Source organism: Triturus cristatus, chromosome 4_2 (genome assembly GCF_964204655.1).
Source record: "Triturus cristatus chromosome 4_2, aTriCri1.1, whole genome shotgun sequence".
In the NCBI taxonomy this organism is placed as follows: Eukaryota; Metazoa; Chordata; class Amphibia; order Caudata; family Salamandridae; genus Triturus; species Triturus cristatus.
In genome coordinates, this window is record NC_140586.1 from 589,070,158 (window position 1) to 589,086,947 (window position 16,790).

The window sequence follows — 16,790 nt, forward strand, 5'->3', positions numbered from 1 at the left end:
GGCACCATTGAGAATGTAGAGCCTCCTATTCCAACATAAACATGTTACCACTATCTGCGGGCACACTGCTGCTAACATTCCCAAACAGATGACGGAGGACATTACCACACTGGCGGCTAGAACTAAGGGCAAAGTGTTCTTGGTGCTGGGCATGGGCCTCGGGCCCCCTACCAATTAATAGTATATCCAAAGAAACGCGTTCAAAGCTGAGCAGTACTCACCAGTCATCATTATTGAAGACGATAAAGCCCTTGTTACCACGACCAAATGCAATCTGATTGCTTCCATTATCCCACCAGTTTGAGAACGGCTGACCATCAACCACATTTCGGAAAATGACCATGTTCCTGAGAAAAAAGGTTTTTTTTAAAGTTGTAATTTGATTATCTGATAGCTGAATCGTCGTACAGACTGTGAAGTTTTGACTTACTTTATTTGGCGCCATCTGTGTTCACAGACCCAGTCCCCAGCACAGGTGGTATCAGGATTTATGGAAACAGGTTTGGTTGAACCGTCAGGGTTATGTGGAGGTCCAATCCAATCATTGACGTCCTAAGCATAAAGATATTAATCTATAATAGTTTTCATGTTGCCATTACTATTGAAGAACAAGCCAATAGGATAGATATGATACAATGAAATAAACCTGTTTGGATAAGTATAAGTGTGTGTGTATGTGTGTCTGTGAGCATGCCTCTGTATTCTTCTCCAGACGAAGGCACAGGCATGTCAATTATTACTAATCCCAGCGCCTGACCAACGGCTAGGCACAAATATGCTCTCCCTAGCAGGGTCGCAGCTTCAGGGGGTGTTTGGGGTGGGACTCCCCTCAGAATTTTTTTTCCTAAGGTGGTTAGAGTTGTGTAGGTGGTACTTAACAGTTACCAGTGGTTACTGGTTGTGCGCTACATTTTCTAAATTGGTGCTACAGTGATTATATGTGCTATGTTCTAAAGTGATATTTCTACAACGTGCTAGTTCCAAAAGTGCTTATTCCTGACAGTGGTCCAGGTGGCCCTGTCTTGTACATATCCCCTGTAAATTCTGCCCGTGTCTGTTGGCACATTGTAAAATGTGTGTGTTTTTATCTAATGTGTTTTGGTATAATAAAAAGGCTATTTTTATATAATACCTTGTGTGGAGTTTCTTTTGTGGTGGGCCTTGGGTGTTGTTGCTGGGTGCGCGCGCAAACGCTTTACACATTGCCTCCGGGATAAGCCTGACTGCTCGTGCCAAGCTACCAAGGGGGTGAGCAGGGGGTATCTTTGGCGTGTAACTCCCAGCCCTGACTAGAGTGGTGGTTTCTGCCTGGCTTTGGCGCAAGCCCTAGCCAACCAGAAATCGCCATTTATAACAACTCCGTTTAATTTGACATACATTTAACAGATGTAGAGTGTCAGTAATGGGCAGAGTGCGGGTCTGAGTCGTTTCCGCTCTCTTTACATTAGATCTTAAACACGTCTCTTTCACGCGCACGCAATATCAATTATTTATGGGTAAAAATCTGGAATGTCAAGTCCAAAAGATTTTTTTGCAAAGCGTAACTTTCACAAACATAACTTTACAAATTCCATATATAATAAGTAGTACTAAAAAAGTACATATTCAAAAAGTATATTTTTAAAAATGAAAAATTGCTTATATTATTTATACAATACATATACAACCCATACTTATGAAGCAGATTTTTTGTGTACTTAAGTAGAATTCAGTGGCACAATATTTTATTTTGTTGTACATCTTTAATGCAATGACTTTCCCAGCAGGTTTCCTTTACTTCCTTTTCACATACAATCTAGAAGACTGTCTCTTTAAAGCATATCCATTTTTCAATTATTTTGTTTTGAAACTCTTTTATTATCTATAAGGAGAACCAAATACAATTAAGTTGAAATGGTTCAACGATTAAGAAAAAAATTGTAGTCTAAATTATGAGTTTTCCGAAAGTCAGACGATACTGTGCAATGTTAAGATCACTTTCAATTCAAGTAAATAGATTTTAAAGTTGTGTGAAAGCTCCCTTGAAAATATATAACGCACCTATTAATGGGGAAGATAAAACAACATATAGCTGGAAAGGAAACAGCACCGGAGGAGAACTCCCTTAGATCAATTAACATATACTGTCCGTCAGGAGTTTAAAGAGGTATGTAAAAAACGGGAGGGGGGGGGGGGGTTCCTCGAAGGGGCGTGGTCAACATTATTAAGGGCGTGGCTTACAAACACATAAGCTAAAAATCTGTGCTTAGGATAGTGTGCCGTCTGAATGGTATTTTGTTGTTTCTGTCACTGCTTCCAGATATATAATGCAACAGGTAACATTACACCTACAACAAGCCAGTACTATTGGCTTTCTCAGTGGTTGTTGGTTGTATAAGATAATTAAGCAACAACCATGGCTTAGTGGCATAGCATTTGGAAAATGCTTCAGTTCTGAAATGATGAGACTGCAAGAACCATAACTGGTCTCTTTGAAGTTGCATCAAAGGCTGTGAAAGTTGGCACTGCTGCAGAGCTACGATTCTTTTTTCACCCTGATGGAGAGGGCAAAACTGGAGAGCCCGATAGGGACCCTTCTCAGCACCTGCTTTTTAGAACTGCCAGTGCTGAGCACCGGCAGGACCCGGTTCACTTAAATCCCTGGTGTCAGCGAAGTATGGATAAGTACTGTAGACGGCCCAACATAGTCTGCTGGCCTTACATTGCTCGGTTCAGTCAGCACACATGTGTATGCACCATGGGGAACCACCCATTCCTGAGGGATGGGGGCATTCTAAGGACACTGGTGCTCCTACGTCGAACCATTGATCATTGGCTTCTGTAATCGAAGATGGGTAAGGCGTTGTAGACGAGCCACGTGCATTCTCGGGTCTTAGAGCGCCAAGCAGCTCCATGCATTATTAATTGCTGCAGGCCGACTGATCAGCTCGGTTCTATAGTACCCCCAGGGGCACCCCGCTTTCCCCCCTCCCCCAAATTAGGTTACCCAAAGAAGACACAAGAAACAGTTGTAAGTGGGTAACAAATGCTGCAGGTTTTATTACATAATTCCAGGATATGTAATAGGTGGGTTATCTTACGGGCGATCCAAGGGCAGGCGGCCATCTACTTCACCTGCCCCGCCTGATGAGCCGGGCAGCACGGGAACGACCCGCAAGTGCTGCCCCCCAAGTGATTCTTTTTTCGATCACGTGCCGTTGAGATTCTACTCACACCCCCCCTCTCGGGGCGGAGTGTCGCATAGCAAGCCCCCGGTTGTTCAGGCCCACAACCGCCCGCAGGCCTAGCGGGGCGCCGACCGGCTTCCGGGACCTCTCTGGAGGCTCCTCGTTTTGGCTCAGGCACCACGTGGTGCCGCGCAGAGGTACCCTTTGTACCGGCCTGCTTCCAGATCGCCCTGTAACTCCGCCTGCAACGAAAAGGAAAACATTAAAACGTTCAGCAAAAAACCCCACCCCACCACACCTACGCCGGGTAAGCGGTAGGGGGGGTAAAAAGGCGAGGTGGGCGACAAAGAGGTCGCCAGTGAGGGTGGGGGAAGGCTAAATAGCCTCCCCCTCACACCCGGGCCCGGAAGTGACGCGCATTGCGCGTCACTTCCGGCCCCTGACACGGAGGGGGGCCACAGTCAGGATCCCTGCCCCCGCCCCCCCGAAGGAGGGAGTGGGGAGGGGTGACCGGGGCCCCGGGGCCACTAAGGCGCCGACCGCCGAGTGGCCCCCTGCGGGGGCCGCGGTCAGCGGCATAGTACCCCCAGGGGCACCCCGCTTTCCCCCCTCCCCCAAATTAGGTTACCCAAAGAAGACACAAGAAACAGTTGTAAGTGGGTAACAAATGCTGCAGGTTTTAGTACATAATTCCAGGATATGTAATAGGTGGGTTATCTTACGGGCGATCCAAGGGCAGGCGGCCATCTACTTCACCTGCCCCGCCTGATGAGCCGGGCAGCACGGGAACGACCCGCAAGTGCTGCCCCCCAAGTGATTCTTTTTTCGATCACGTGCCGTTGAGATTCTACTCACACCCCCCCTCTCGGGGCGGAGCGTCGCATAGCAAGCCCCCGGTTGTTCAGGCCCACAACCGCCCGCAGGCCTAGCGGGGCGCCGACCGGCTTCCGGGACCTCTCTGGAGGCTCCTCGTTTTGGCTCAGGCACCACGTGGTGCCGCGCAGAGGTACCCTTTGTACCGGCCTGCTTCCAGATCGCCCTGTAACTCCGCCACAGCCCTGGAGGCGGCTAACCGTCGCAGCCAGGGCCCCCCACCAACCCGCTATAGTCTTACCTGCACCTCTCCTATCTAGGGCTTCCTGCAGCTAGCTGGAAGGGAACCATCCCTGCAGACAGGAGGGTTTGACATTCTGCCACCTCATGACAGTTTGACAGTGCTCGCGGGACTCAAACCCTGTGAGATCCCTTATAACCACAGGCCCAAGACATACCAGTGAGCTATAGCTCCTGGATTGTAGATGGCCCCATCTATGTCCCCAATCCCTAGACGCTATCCCAATCGGATAGGGTCTGTTGAAATAGAGGGGCCTGTGAAGATGTGCGATAACTATTCGCCCCCCAGCGGGAAGGTTACACCGATTCACAATCCTGGGCCTGCCCGCTTTGACTATTATGACGAGAAGGGTTACTTAACATTTGTACAGTCCCCTCAGATAGTTAACCTGGGGCACGGGAGTGCACCTCACTGCCAGCGCGTGACCATGGGCAAGGGGCGACTCTTGCCCCTGCCCACCAACCCTTATACCTTATAGGAATTATGCCCCTACGGATCCCTCAGTGATGATCCCTTAGGCATACCAGCTTCGGGAATCTGTTTGGCTTAAGCGTTGCGCGCTGTCATAATGTCCCCTTGTGTTTGCCCCGCTGACACCCCAGATATTGGGACAGCAGCACCAGTCTCCTGCAGCTGCCGTACGCGACCAGTGATTCCGGTGGGGAGTGCCACCAACCGCAATGGTCCTCCAAGCATTACGGAAAGCCCATTTTTACCTGGGCCTCTCTCCAATTGATGGTGATTACACCCAGCTGAAGGCCAGAGGCCCGCCTAAGGAGCCTATTCACTTGTTTTGCTACCCGGCTCCCTTGTGGGAGGGCCACAGAGTTAGGGCAACGCGTGTGCTCCCAGGGCACGGTGCTGCTGGAAAGCAGATATCTGATACTCACACGCTGGTACCTTATCTGTTGCTAAATGCCCTACTGCAGGAAGTTTCCCAAGAACCGTAGACTTCGCGGTCCCACCTAACTTGATCCCATCACCTGGGGGGAACCCAGTGGTGGCAGGACCTGCATGGTAACTCCATCCCAGCGTAGCTATCGCTTATTTGTGCCGCCGAAGCAGGCAATGCCCCCTTTAGTCTCAAGTTCTACCCCTAGAGGATAACCTTGGGAGCAGACAAGTCTGTGGGAACCAACCGGAAACTTTGGTGCAAATACCGGCCCTATTCTGAACGTAGCGAGTGCTGCGCGGTCAATAATGCCCTGATGCCCTGGGGCTCTACGTGGTCTTTACCAAACTTTGAACGACCGCACACTTGCTATATAACAACCATACCACCCACCAGCCGGGTGGAAGGTCTTCATTGAAGCAACCCGAAATCTGTCTTTGGTTGCAGGGGAATGCCCCCCAAAGTACATCTGGACCTATTCCTATATGGTTCCTTTAGCTACTCCTCCTGCAGGCCTAACTCTTGGTTATGGTGCCCAGCTCAGTGTTCTGCAGGCCAATCGGCTCAGAGGTAAACCACGGGTTGCAATCCGCTCGCGAGCGGCGCACCCGCCACCACTTGGACAATCACGCCGGTAACCTTGTGCCGTGATTTAGGCCCTAGTGATGCGCTATGTGGTGACCACTTATTCTTTTGCCGCTATGTCAGTGCGTCCCCGAATTCAATGCGATTGGGGCGCTGAGCTGCACCCATATCTAACCCATCTAGTGGCTCAATCCAGACTTCCTTTAGCATTAGATAATAACTACCATTCTATCTCGGTTGCGTTGCCCTGCCCGACTAGGCACCCACCCGGGTGTCTAGGTTACAGTTAGATATGTGTGAGTTCCCCATGTCAGTGACCGTTGAAGGCGGCCCACATAAGCATGTTGGCGGGGCCAAGTTGCGGGCTTAAGCATACCTCTTTTAGACTGTCGGCAGCGACCCGTGTTTAACTGTTACTAACATGGCAATGACAGTTCTACGTTAGGACTATCCCCACACTGGTCCGCCCTGCCCAAGGACTGATGCACCTGGGAGGGCGAGGCCGTAAGCAATGGGGGTGGGTAACGAGACAACAATGACAAGCGACCCAAGCCCCCTTTCAGCAAAAGGTTGGAGACGAGCGACACGTGGTCACGATCGGACTGCGCGACCCTTACTGTAATTAGCCCTTATATGTCGCGCGAACTCGACCCGAAGGTAATGGTGCGCCGGTCATGAGCACCGTATATACATACATCATGAGGCACGTGGATAATAATTATCTGGCCAGAGTCACCGCGTGACCCGCCCGAAGGTGTTGGGAGTGCAGAACATGAGCCCCGTATTTACATACCTTATTCGGGCACGGTCGATCAGTGATTAGCTCAAACCGTACTGCGCACCAAATAATTAGAGCGCCGGACACAAGCACCGACCAAATAACCCGTTCAGGTGCAGGAGGAGTCGTAATGCCCGGGATCGCCTAATGCGCGCGAATGTGGGCACGAGCAACTTCTTGTGAGTAATACATGTACCTGTATCATGTGTCTGCATCATAGGAAGCCAGCCACCACATGTTGCCTATTTATCTAGCGCGCGCTCGACCGGAAGGTATTGGTGCAAATTTTGTGAACAATGCCTGCACTTGTATCAAGTATCTGCCTTATAGGAAGCCAGCACATACACGTTGCATATTTGTGTCGCGCAAACTCGACGCCAAAGGTATTGAAGCGCTGTATATGAGCACCGTACTTACACAAGCCGGCACGGGGAGAATAGGGGATTCGTACCATATAACACGATCGCCGTGCCCGGCCACACGAGCACCGCACCAGATTAACCCTTGCGGGGCGGGGGGGATTAGTAATACCCGTAATCGCGTGATGTGGACAGTGCATGTCTTGGTATCATGTGTCCGCCTTATAGGAAGCCTGCAATTACATGATGAATAGTTATATCGCGCGAACTTGACCGGAAGGCATTGGAGCACTTTAACATGAGCACCGTATTTATATTACCTCTTCAGGCAGGGGGTGTTTACGACATTCATACCATATTACCCGCTCCCCGACCGAACCGCGCGAGTCCGGCACCAGATTCTCCATTGAGGTGCGGGGGGTTTATTAATGCCAGTAATCGCGTATGTGAAAATTGCATGCACTTGTATTATTTATCTGCCTTATAGGAAGCCAGCAATACATGTTGCATAATTATATAGCGCAAGCTGAAGGTGTTGGAGCGCCTTACCTGAGCACCCTATTTACATTACACATTCAAGCACGGGGAGCTTACAAGATTCGTATCATACTAAACAATCCCCGTGCCAGGTCCATTGTGCCTGCCGCACGCAGCCCACTGCATGCCCCCCACCCTCAACGGCAGCGTAGCCGACGGGAGGGGGGGCGATAACCTTAACCAGGGAGCGCCACATGTGTTGCACCTCCCGCGATCAGCGGGGACCCAGGCAGCTCCCAGCCGTGCAGTGCTGGTGTTTTGGGGCCGTGAACCCCGCTAGTCTCAAGTATATGGAGCAAAATCTTGCGAGCAATGCATGCACTGGTATCATGGATCTGCCTATATAGGCAGCCCGCAATTACATGTTGCATATTTATATAGCGCGAGATCGACCTGAATGTATTGGAGCGCTTTACATGAGTGCCCTATTTACGTTACACATCCAGGCACTGGGCGCTTAATTCAAAATACAATATTACGTGATCGAGTGCTACTTCTACTAGTCCCTTTGCAGGCTGACTCGTCAACAGTCTGCATTAAATCACAAAGTAGAGACTGTTGATTTCACCCACGACCCAAAAATGTACATCTTAGCGTCCAACCATCGCATCATAAAAGTTAAATATTATGCATGTGCAGATGCAGATTTAAAGTGTATTGGGTTCCGAGTTGACAAGAAAGATTACAGCGATGTCACCTTCTATGCAGGCAATCCTTGGTCACCCCCTTTGCACAGCCCTTTCAGCGCCTTATATGTTTGATGGTACTAGTGTTTGAACACTACGCCCTCTAGCTACCAGGTTTGCATTTTGACGTTTTAGTTAGGTCTTTACAAAGGATATATGCCAAATAATCACTATTTATTAACTACATCTTTATCGATTCGTAACTTCGGTAAAGCTGAACTCCTCTCCACGGGGCACCCTTGAAGAAGCTACATACCCAGCTCTATAACCCTAGCCAGTAAAACCCATGCGAGGACACATGGATAAGCACTATCTCCAAATGCGTGAATATTCTGGCCTGACGTCATTTCCTGACAATCCATTGAGTGCATTTCATTGCGGGGAAAAAGTATCAGACAGGTGGATAGCAGTGGCGGTAAATACTACTTCACTGAATATAACAAGATCTAATGCTCTTCTTGATATCCCACAGTGTGCCGTTCTGTGCGCCATCTGTTACCGACGCCGGTAATCTGTCTCTTTCTGTTGGAGAGCAGACAACAGTGCCGGCGATGCTGAGACGCGTTCATCTCGTTATGTGGGATCAAGCCCTGCTTGCACATATGCTCCCAAGCCTTACCGCTAATGAGGCGGCTACCGGGATAGCAGGAAGGCGGGCGTCGATTTTTAATTCGGGGTTGTCTAGCAAATGGGATGAAAGAGTTGATCCGATTGATGGGAAAGCTTAAACATTTCTTCGGGCTCCTGACATGAGATCTTATAAGGCAGTGAGTGGGGGTGGGCTCAGGCGCTTGGAGGAACATCGGGTATCATAGCGAGGCGGAGCACAGTTGCGGACACCATTCCTTTTATATCCGGCACAGGGAGATTAAGTGATTTGCCCAGGATCACTGGGTTGTACAGCGTTATTGCCGAGACTTGAAACCAGGTCCCCACATTCAATGATGACCGCCCGAGCCCTTATGCCAACCCTCTCGCTACATGAATCACCCAGTCACTGCGCGGGCTAGACCCAAAGGTCCTCGGAGCGCTGAGCCTGAGTACATATTTAAATTACCTTTCAGGGCAAGGAAAGATTAATTGGTTTGCCCAGGATACTATATCGCGCAACCGAACGAAGCTAATTTTTAGAAAGAGTTTGAAGTCTGTAAAGCAAGACCTAGCTTTCCAGTTTCGTTAATAAGTCAGCTAGTGCGCGTGAAGTGTGCTTCAAGTCAACATGGGTAGCGCTACCTAGAGGCACGCGGCAAACGTTTTTCATTTTCTGCAGCTTGTCCACTTTTCTGAGAGCAGCCAAGAAATTGAACACACAGGAAAATACTTAGCGAGCAGAAGTACCATTAAGTTCAAAATTCGTTTGGAGGCTTAAAAGCTCTGCCGCCACAATTTTCAAACAATGTGGCTTACTGGGTAGCAAGTCTGAGAGCTGCTCAGATGCCACGCGCGGACACGGAGGCCTCTGCAAAGCAAATATGGCCAACAACAGCCATCCCCCATGGTTAGCGCGGCCCCTGGCAATGCATCCTATGTGTCTTCCGTGACGATGGAACGTAACGCCCCCCGCACCTCACTCACAACCCGGTGGTGGCCTAAAGCCGCGTAACTCGGCAGAAGTCCGAGGAATCAAAAGCGGATCGACGGGCGGAAGGCAGCACGAACGCACTGCAATCACACCGCCCCCTAAGCCCAACACACCAAACTGAGCCAACATGCTAGCCATGGAAAGCTTCCCGTGCCATTGCGCTCCCACCCTGGGTGCCGCAACATCAGGAGGTGGGACCACAGCACCCCACATGGGGACAAATAGGACCACAGCACCCCATATGCGAACAAATAGGAGGAGGCTGATTAAAACCGACAATGGCCCCTCCTGGAACGCACTCATCGCAGTCTACTTAAGCTGAAACCGGAGTACATTCACAGTGTCATTGATCAATGCTACAGACATAATAAACATTCAATGCCACCATATTTTCAATGGATCACGTGATCGCACTCTGTTCTGAAGTAAATATAAGAATGTTTAGCGACTATGTGGGATTTCCCAAAAGAGTCTCAAATAACAGAAATACGATCCATCCAATATTTTCTGACAGAAGTTTGAGGACTGCAGTTAAATTGGCAATTTACAGTGTGAAACTCTAAACAGAAATGGCGGCGGGCTTTTAGGTACACGACGGGAACGTTAAATCAGGTAACTAAAAAACGCTCTACTAATGAAAGGTTTAGACATTTTAATAGACTGCAAATCATTTATGTGAGAAATACACGGTAAAACAAACATTTCCAACAATCTGACCGGTCCGATCGGGTCTGGGTGCCGAGGGCTGTCTCGAACACATAAGCATCTGGAATGCGGCATGCTCTGATTGTGCGGTTTGGGCAGACCGGGGCTGGTGTAGACCGCGAATTATTTCCGAGGCGAAAATGAAGGTCCCTTCCGGGCATGCCACGGAAAAGATGTATAATTAAAACCCGCGAATGCTCTTCTGCCCATGCCCGACTATTAAACTACCCATGCCCCTGTCTTGCGCCCCCTCCGCCCGTGGCCATCCTCGCCACAGGGCCCCGTCGACCTGGTACTGCCCAGGGACAGGGCCGGGGCGGAGTGGGTGCTGCAAGACTCACCGTAATCTAGTAGCGCAGTGCGAAGACAACAAACGTCGTGGGGGCCGGAACCGCAGCGAGGAAGGCGCAGACGACAGACCGATGTGCGAGGTAAGGCGAGGTGGGCGACAAAGAGGTCGCCAGTGAGGGTGGGGGAAGGCTAAATAGCCTCCCCCTCACACCCGGGCCCGGAAGTGACGCGCATTGCGCGTCACTTCCGGCCCCTGACACGGAGGGGGGCCACAGTCAGGATCCCTGCCCCCGCCCCCCCGAAGGAGGGAGTGGGGAGGGGTGACCGGGGCCCCGGGGCCACTAAGGCGCCGACCGCCGAGTGGCCCCCTGCGGGGGCCGCGGTCAGCGGCATTCCCCGGTGCAAGGAAGGCGGAGAAGGATCTGTTTCTGGGAGTACTTAAATTTTGTGCACTCCAAGGGGCTCGAATGCAGTGTTTCAGGAGGTACAGCAGGGCTGGCCTGAGTTTATTTGTCAAGGATTAGACTAGAGCGCTTTTCCTCTAGCTGTATTGTGTGCCTTCCTGATATGGTGATGTGCTCCTTTCCAACCCTAAAAGGCTGGGTTTCATGCTTTGTGTGTGCTAAGGCCCGTTTCGGTGCCACTCCGTGCAACTGATAAATAAATGCACACAGCAACGTCGGAGGGAGTGACTCTCTACGTTCTTTGAAGTGCACACAAACCACTCCCATTTATCCAGTCCATTGTTAAGCAGCCTGTGGGGAACGTAAAAAAAATCAAAATAAACAGGCTTGTCCAGAAACCATTACAAATCTTTTCTGATGTGACCCAGGTCAAGCCTCTCTTAGTCATACAGTTTTGGACGCATTGTTTGAGGCTGTGCGCGAATTTCCTCCCTGCATTGACTCTGTATTACAGTGCTACAGGCTTGTGCCAACGGGTGTGTGCGCGCCACCAGGAGCTAATGAGAACTGAAAACGTGCTGCCGTCGGCCAAATATCTTCTTGACGTCTATTTTATTACTATTTCAGTCCGTATTTTGCTTTTTTTACCTAATTTCTGTGAATTGCCATTAACTTTTAAAACTTCGAAGGATGAATGTAAGTGCAGGTTTCAGATCCCTTACAGCAATAATGGTGCAAACTCACGAGTTTCACGATCTTATCACTGGCTTTGGTGCCCCCATCTGCAGATCCCTCACAGCAGTAATTGTGTAAACTCACCGGTTGTGTCTTATCTCTGGCGTTCCTCCCCCAGCTGCAAATCTCTTACAGCAACAATGGTGTAAAGTCCCCGGTTTCACCATCTTATCACTGACCTTGATGCCCCAGCTGCAGATCCCTCACAGCAGTAATGGTGTAAATTCACTGGTTGTGTCTTTCTACCTCTGGCGTTCCTCTCCCCCCACCCACCCACCAGCTGCAGGTCTCTCACAGCAACAATGGTGTAAAGTCCCCGGTTTCACCATCTTTTCACTGGCCTTGATGCCCCCAGCTGCAGATCCCTCACAGCAGCAATGGTGTAACCCATGAGGTGCATCTTCTTGTGTCTATACAAGAGATGCCTTGGTAAGAGTCCTGGTGAACATAATTTCATACTCTGAGTGTAACCCAGACTGCAGAGCTAGGCGGGCGTTGTCCATGAATAACCTACCGGAGGGCAGATGAAGGAAGCTTAAGTGTGAAGTGAGTGGCCCATACGGGCCTGACTTTCATCAGTGATCCCTCCAATAGACCACCTCAATATAAACCACATCTAACGTTATCCTCAACCACATGTCTAAAAAAACAAGCATTGGCATAGCCAATAGGTCTCGCCTTTAGGACTTTATTAGTGTTTAGCCATGCAACAGTTGATGTGGTTGCACCAAGGATATTGTACTGCATAACTAAATACTTATAAAGTTCCAAAGGCGAGACCTATTGGCTATGCCAATGCTTGTTCTTCTTTTTACTGCCCCTCACTGCCAGAATATCCCTGGCGGTGGTGGACAGTAAAAAAAAATCACCACTGCAGTGGAGTACCTGTCCCCCAAACCTAAAACCAGCCCCAGAGGCCCAATACAGATCACTACTGACCCTTCTCATGGGAACCATCAATCCCAAATCTTAGTCACCTCATACATTCACCCTACGGCACACTGCTTTTTCTGTTGGGAAATGTGAGACTCACGCCCCAGAATCTCATTGACTAAGCTACGCCCTTGCTTGCTGGCCTCAGCACTTTTGCCTACCTGGCATAAGAGGAACACAGTTTAAAACAAAATGGCTGTATTACGGCATGGATGCCCTTTTACACAGTGTTTCAAAACGGAACCACTGTTAGCAAAAAAAATAGCAGATGATTTGAGGTGGAAAAGAACATGAAAGAGGCAATCACACAAAGTACTGAGGATGTGTGAGTGATGCCTAAAATTGACCACCAGATAAGAGGACCCTTGATGGTTGATGGTCCAATGTGTGAACATAGTGAGGAGTCACATGTTATTAGCCAGCACTACAAAGGCTAGGTATAAGGAGGATAAGCTGTTTGTTGAATAAAGCTAGCAAACTGGTGTTTTTTTCTTACATATCTAATCTTATGTAATCACAAAAACACTTTATACATCTGGCCCTTAGTCCAAAAGTAAAACTTTCAACCAGGTCGAACCTCGTTTGTATAAATCACCCATGCTCCATCAAAGTCGGCCTCAAATTACACCTAAGGCCAGGCCATACTGTGTGGGTGATGTTTAGCACTTTTAGCGCTATTTGCAACCGTAAATATTTAAAAATCATATACCTGGTACCCCTTGTTGGAATTTTGATGTTTTGGTGTCATTTTATCTATTAAAATTTACTCTATTTTTCTAAACTGGTTTGGGATTTTTCTTTTTATGTGTTTTGACTTTATTACTGTTTCTGTACATCATAAACACTTTATACATTGCCTTTATGCTAAGCCTGTCTGCTCTGTGCCATAGCATCCAGGTGTTTGAGTTTAGGTAAATTTAGTGACTTTAGTGATTCACCCTAAAAAGTTTTGTGATAATTGTTTGAGGTGGTCATCTCCCCCTTTAACCATGCCATGATTTTCTTACAGTCCACGTTGTAGATTTATTACAATTTTTTATGTTAGAAAAGGGGAATTTAGCAACTCGGCATACCTTTCATGTGTGTTTCAAACAAATTATTAGCGGTGAGGATAATAACTCAACATGTTCATTCAGGAAGGTGCATTGTCATTTGAAAGCATGGGTGGATTTACTTGATTTCAAATTGGCAAACGATTGGGTATGTTTGAGAAGGTGACCAAAACCCCGGATTCCACTTTTTATCTGGAGAAGCCGGAAATCCACTGAACACTAGCCCTTGTGATTCGAAGCAAGAGTTGCAGGACATCTATCTATTTCTTGTCTTCTATGAATTTGGAAAGCTTCACAAATACTTTTGTACACAACCACAAATTATGTGTGAAAGGATAACCTTTCGGGAACCATATTTCTTCAGATCAAATTTATGGACAAAATATTTTCACTAACATACCTTCCCGTTTACAAAGTTTCTTGGCCAACGAAAACTTGACATCACACGAGTAAACCCATAGGGATGAGCAAGCATGAAGCCAACTCCCATTTTGTATATTCTGAGGAATGAAAAGTAGAGAGAAAACAAAAATGCAATTTAAGATTGAACCAAAAAAATAATGTGAATGTATGTTTCAAAGAAAACTACAGCTCTTACCGAGAATCAAAGAAGGTGAGAATTGCTGCTCCACCAGCACCATGCCCTCTCTGGTTGTCATGATTGTCTACAAAAACCAGGGCTCTGTCTGATGGCATGAAACCCCATCCTTCACCCCAGTTCCTACCAAACAGAATATGACTGTTATATACTGAAATAAATTAATGTATCAACAAATTGTTTCGGCCAATCTCATCCTTACCTCAAATAGCTCATTTTTTCTCCATTCCATTTACGAATTACATTTCCCAGTTTGGCTCCATACTTAAACTCAGTCACTCTGCCATTTCCATAGTATTCATTCACAGAAATTGCCTCTCCTCCAAGATCAATTACCTTGAAGAAAACCACATGAAAAGTCAAATATTCCTTTAAGGACGTGTATGTATATAGGGTTTGCTTAATTTTCCAAGGCATTTTTCGGAGCGAATCACATGATTTTGTTCAATACCATATGTTTAAAGGTTATAGAAAGCACATGCCAAGCCTCCTAAAGGCGGTTCTACAAGTGCGCTTTTTAGAAATGATGTCTTAAACTGAAGGTTCATTCTGATGAAATGTTTTGCCAATTCTCTGATATCTAAAATCGTTGTGTAATGTGTAGAGCAGGGGTCTCCAACCTTTTCTGTAATTTGAGCTGCTCTTGCTCAATAAAAATATTTCAGAGCTACTAGTTTTAGTGTTATTTTAGGCCCACTGCAAGTCGCACCACTCTTATAAGTCCAAACAAAGTGTCCATCCAGTGATGTATATTCCTCTTTATTCTTCTTTACAGGTTCATAGTTCTTAAGCAGCCAACGCATTTCGTTCTTTGAAAAAGAACTTCGTCAGGGCTGTAAAAATATTTAAAATACATATGTAATACAAAAATAATACAAATTGTACAACTATCTTAATACATTGCATTATACATAAATCACAATGACCTTTAGACAGAAGTTACGAATAGCACCATACTGGTCACTTAGCATGTCCGATGATTGTACATAACAGCTTCTATAGACATTAAATTAGTAAACAAATTGTATTTCATATCTATATTCTTGATGGGGCAAGTCATGTGGAATACACTATAATATAAGATGTCAACACACCATTGAAAATGCACTCATTACAGGTGCATCCTCCATAGACTCAACATAGCTTCTACTAGATATATTTATCCGATAACGTTTATAGAACATTGGTTTAGCCTAATCAGTAGTTATATTCTATTCAAATAATTTAATTCAAAAAGGTTAAATGCACCTACCAATGTTTTCTTGATTTTTGTACAGCGTTATTTGTACACTGTACGACGCACATCCATCTGCTTTTTTGAACATTCCATATTGTTGGGTATTAAGATCCTTCAATATTACACTTTTCTAGAATCAGGCGTTATAGATCACGTGTCAAATTCCCATCGATTATTTTAAGGGCTAGTGTGCCTGTAATGCAATAACACCGTATAGATAATACACTGTATTGTGTCGTCCAATATTTTACAAAACTCTAGATGTTACCTTACTGGGCATGTCCAATGAAAAATCCTCAATTTGACAAGCACCCCACACTTTGTAACTAGAACGTACAACGTCCCTACACGAGAAAGACTCTAATGTAAACAATGCATCACCATTTTAAACTGCGTTTGTTAAGCCGCTCTCACCTTCAATGCAATATATAGAAATTTGCCGATCAGCAGAAAGTTCGACGATAGCTCTAACACGAACGCGCGAACAACTTTCCGTTTTTTTATGTTCGGAAAGCCACGTGAGTCTCATGACCTTACGTTTGTTTGCAGTTTGCTGGGGCCAATATCTAAATGCCAAATATTGAAATATACGCCCCAAAAAACACAAGGCATCACCATTTTAAACTGCGTTTGTTAAGCCTCTCTCACCTTCAATGCAATATAAAGAAATTTGCCGATCAGCAGAAAGTTCGACGATAGCTCTAACACGAACGCTCGAACAACTTTCCGTTTTTTTATGTTCGGAAAGCCACGTGAGTCTCATGACCTTACGTTTGTTTGCAGTTTGCTGGGGCCAATATCTAAATGCCAAATATTGAAATATACGCCCCAAAAAACACAAGGCAAAGAAATCTCCATGCTTTATGGCTAGAAAATACAAAGTCCCTACACAGCAAAAGCTCTACTTTAAGCCTATGTCGCTGTTTTAAATTGCGTTTGTCAAACCTCTCTCACCTCCAATGCCATGTACGCTGCCGATCGACTAGATATCCACGTCAGGTCTCCAACAGAAACGCGCGAACATCTTTCCGTTTTTTATATTCAAGAGCCACGTAAGTCACATGACCTTACGTGTATTTGCAATTTGCTGGGGGCAATCTCTAAACGCCAGAAACTAGAAAAAAGCGTCCAATAA

General features: G+C 47.0%; 1 protein-coding gene across 2 annotated transcripts in view; it reads right to left on the minus strand.

The window, feature by feature from the left end:
• LOC146834723 (pancreatic alpha-amylase-like) overlaps positions 1-16,790 on the minus strand; it is a 92,263-nt gene that overhangs the window by 3,048 nt on the left and 72,425 nt on the right. The window contains exons 5-9 of one of the 2 annotated variants that reach the window (XM_085602250.1): positions 14,621-14,754; positions 14,419-14,541; positions 14,221-14,320; positions 431-552; positions 222-347 (exon numbers count right to left, since the gene is read on the minus strand). In XM_085602250.1, coding sequence (XP_085458376.1) covers positions 222-347; positions 431-552; positions 14,221-14,320; positions 14,419-14,541; positions 14,621-14,754 — 605 coding nt within the window. The remainder of the gene's footprint in view (positions 1-221; positions 348-430; positions 553-14,220; positions 14,321-14,418; positions 14,542-14,620; positions 14,755-16,790) is intronic. The other variant, XM_085602251.1, reaches the window with a different exon arrangement.